The 3,148-nt window shown below is 36.7% G+C and overlaps 1 protein-coding gene across 2 annotated transcripts in view; it reads left to right on the top strand.

Annotated features, from left to right (window-relative positions):
- The first annotated feature begins 104 nt into the window (after nt 1–104).
- The window catches only part of LOC103130481 (Fc receptor-like protein 3), a 7,342-nt gene continuing 4,298 nt past the window's right edge, over nt 105–3,148 (top strand). For both annotated transcript variants that reach the window (XM_016665942.1, XM_016665941.1), the window contains exon 1: nt 105–310. In XM_016665942.1, the coding sequence (XP_016521428.1) occupies nt 169–310 (142 nt within the window). In that variant the 5' untranslated portion in view covers nt 105–168. The remainder of the gene's footprint in view (nt 311–3,148) is intronic.

Here is a 3,148-nt window from a genome sequence, read left to right as displayed (position 1 = left end):
CCAGGAAATTAACTCTGATAGATTTGATTTTCTTTCCCCTTAAAAGATTAATATCTTAAAAGATTTATATCTTCACATCTTTCTCTCGGTTTACCTTTGACCTTTCTGTCCTGTCCTCCAGATGCTCCCAGGCCTCCCTCTGTGTCAGTGACTCCCTCTGATGACATCATGGAGGGCAGCCTGGTGACTCTGACCTGCAGCAGTGATGCTAACCCAGAAGCTAACTATACCTGGTACAAGGAGGGAGAGGAGGCACCAAAAGCTTCAGGACGAAACTTCACCATCACTAACATCATGTTCAAGCAGAGAGGAAATTATAGCTGTGAAGCTCAGAACAGCAGAGGGCGCTATAACTCCACTGTGACTGTGAACGTTGTGGCAAGTAAGGAAATGAAGGAACATATTCATGGCAACTATAACATAAAAAAAAAATGTCTCACCAGAAATAGAAATGTCTTCTTTGTTCTGATAAATTAGGTCAATCAATGTCAACAACGATCATCATCAGGCTGACTCTGTTCATCGTGATCTTTCTGCTTGTCCTGATTATTTCTTTAAGGTAAATCAATGAGAAATTCCATCATGTTTTCCTTATATTCTGCATTTTGACACATATTTGCATTGTCTTTTATCCAGAACACTGAAAACTATGAAAATGAACAGAAAAGTAATTGAACCAATAGAAATGGAGGAGAGAAGGACTAGAGAGATCACATAGTGAGTATTCATTGATCTGAACTTCACCAATCAGCCCAGGATTACATGATGACATGTTTCTGTTTTTGGTCCATTGTTGTTAATCAATTACTGTAAATGCATAATTAGGGAAAAAAATAGAAGATTTAAAAAATATGAATGTACAGTGCTTTATTTCACTAAAATAAAATGTAGAAAAAAATGCAACACAAAAACAATAAAAAAAACAAAATCAACACAGATACAGTTTGTACATATTGAGTCTCTGAGTTATAAAGACTTCAAATAGTGAGAACAATTGTAAGCTGTTATGAAATGTTAAGAATCAAGCCAATACCAGCTTGTGCTGCTTAAAGAAGCTGAAAGGTCAGAGGTCAGCCCTCTGTCATTCAGACTCCTTGGATGCAGCTGCTTCAGTTCACATCCAGCAGAGGCCACAGAGAGGATTCACCTGGCACCAGTCAAGGTCAACCATGGAGGAGTCATGAACCGAGTTGACCACGACCCGTAACCAAGGAGACGGTTGGAGTGAAACCAGAAGGAGCAGAGAGGAAGTCCATATAAGGTTATAACAGAGGGAGCATCAACACCTCCTCCTTCCCGCAGAGACTGTACTCTACTGTTATTTTAATATATTCATATGTAATCCCTCATTATGTGTTGATCATGTTTATCTGTGAATATAAAAGCTTTAATATTGATAAAAATATGGTTTTGTTGGTGTTGCTGGAATTGAAGTTTGTTGGAAGTGTTGCTGTTTTTTATCTGGATTTTGCTTTTAATAAATCTTCCTTCATTTTTCTTTTCAGAATAAAACACTTATATCTGAGAGTTTTTATTTAGTAAGCCTCCTTCAGTTTATAATTACAAGTTTCTGATTCCTGACTGAGTAATTATTTAAAAAGCACAAGCTGATGTTCTAAAGTGGTTTAGTTAAATGACTCTTAAAATCATAAGTTGACCACAAGAGACCAGCTCTTTAAGGTGGCATTTCCTGTTTCCTGCTTGTTTTTCTTTTCATTTCACTACATGCTGCTTGAAATACCAGAAATGTCTAAGAAGTAGGAAGTTTAAACACGTTCGTTTACAAAAACATGAGAAGCTTCTAATAACCACATGCCAATCTAGCAAAGCAGGAAACTCAGTTTTTTGCTTCTACATATTTTAGTTTCAGTCCACGGCAATAAAAACCAGAAATTAGTGGATTTAAAACCTTCACAAGTACCAAACGTTACTGTAATGCAACCTCACACACTTTTATAACCGGTTTTGATAATGATGTTGATTACTAAAACTCCATTTGTGAAAGAATTTGCATTTCAAAATAACAATGATGATAATAAATACTTAGCACTGGAAACCAAGCAGAGAGGAAGTTTAAGTTTGCAAACTCTCCAGGTTGCAATAGATAGCAAGAGGAAGGAAAACTAACAAACTCCTCTGCATCACTTCCACCCTCAGAGCCGATGATCTGCATTGTTGCATTGCAAGACAACAGTTTCTCCTGAGGTGAGCAGCCTGAAAATTAATTTATTTTATATCAAATTTGAGCTAATGAGTGACGTTTAATGTTGAAAGACTTTCATGATTAACGATTATAGCAAAATCTGAAAACGTAAAACCTTCTGTTTGATTTTCTTTTAGCTGAAACCAAACAGTTAAAAAGAGAAGAAGTGATGAGTTTTTCTGCAGCAACTGGGTTTGTTGTCCTGTTCCTCTCTGTGACAGGTACTGAAACACGTTGATCAACTGGAGTTGATAATGTAGAATATTTGATATTTTGATATGGATAAAATTAATGGAAGTAATATTAATTTAAAATATCCCAGTGAGGCATTGTGGGAGGTGTAGTTGTATATTATTGATTCATATTTTTGATGTTATCTGTGTTACAGTGGGACAAGCTGAACCTGCCTGGTCAGTTAAATATGATCGATCTCAGATCTGTGCCTTAAGAGGATCAACAGTGAAGATAAAATGCTCCTATAAATATCCATCTAGCGTAAATAGAAGAAATGCAGAAGTTAAAACAATGTTCTGGTTCACTAAAGAAAATAATCAAGTCCCTGTGGATCTGGAGAAGGACACTGACTATAAAAGTCGAATAACTTACGAATCTACAGAGAGCAGCAGCATTCTGACAATCAAAGATCTGAAACAAAGAGACTCAGCTGAGTACAAGTTCAGGTTCATAACAAACCAACCAGGTGGAGCATTTACTGGTTCACCTGGAGTCACTTTGACTGTTCTAGGTAACATATTTCTGTATTTGTTGTGAATCTTTGTGTTTCTGTTTGCATCTTTCCAGATTTATTTGAAAATGAGATGTTCTTGTTCCTTTAACCATCCAGACCTCAGAGTTCAGGTCAGAAGATCAGAGACGCAGACGGAGCTGAAGTGTGAAAGCAGCTGTGATCTAACCAAACCTCCTTCATATGTTTGGTTCAACAAA

This window comes from Poecilia formosa, unplaced genomic scaffold (assembly GCF_000485575.1).
Source record: "Poecilia formosa unplaced genomic scaffold, Poecilia_formosa-5.1.2 Scaffold638, whole genome shotgun sequence".
In the NCBI taxonomy this organism is placed as follows: domain Eukaryota; kingdom Metazoa; phylum Chordata; class Actinopteri; order Cyprinodontiformes; family Poeciliidae; genus Poecilia; species Poecilia formosa.
The sequence above is the reverse complement of the archived record's forward strand: the minus strand, read 5'-3'. Positions and strand labels throughout refer to the sequence as shown.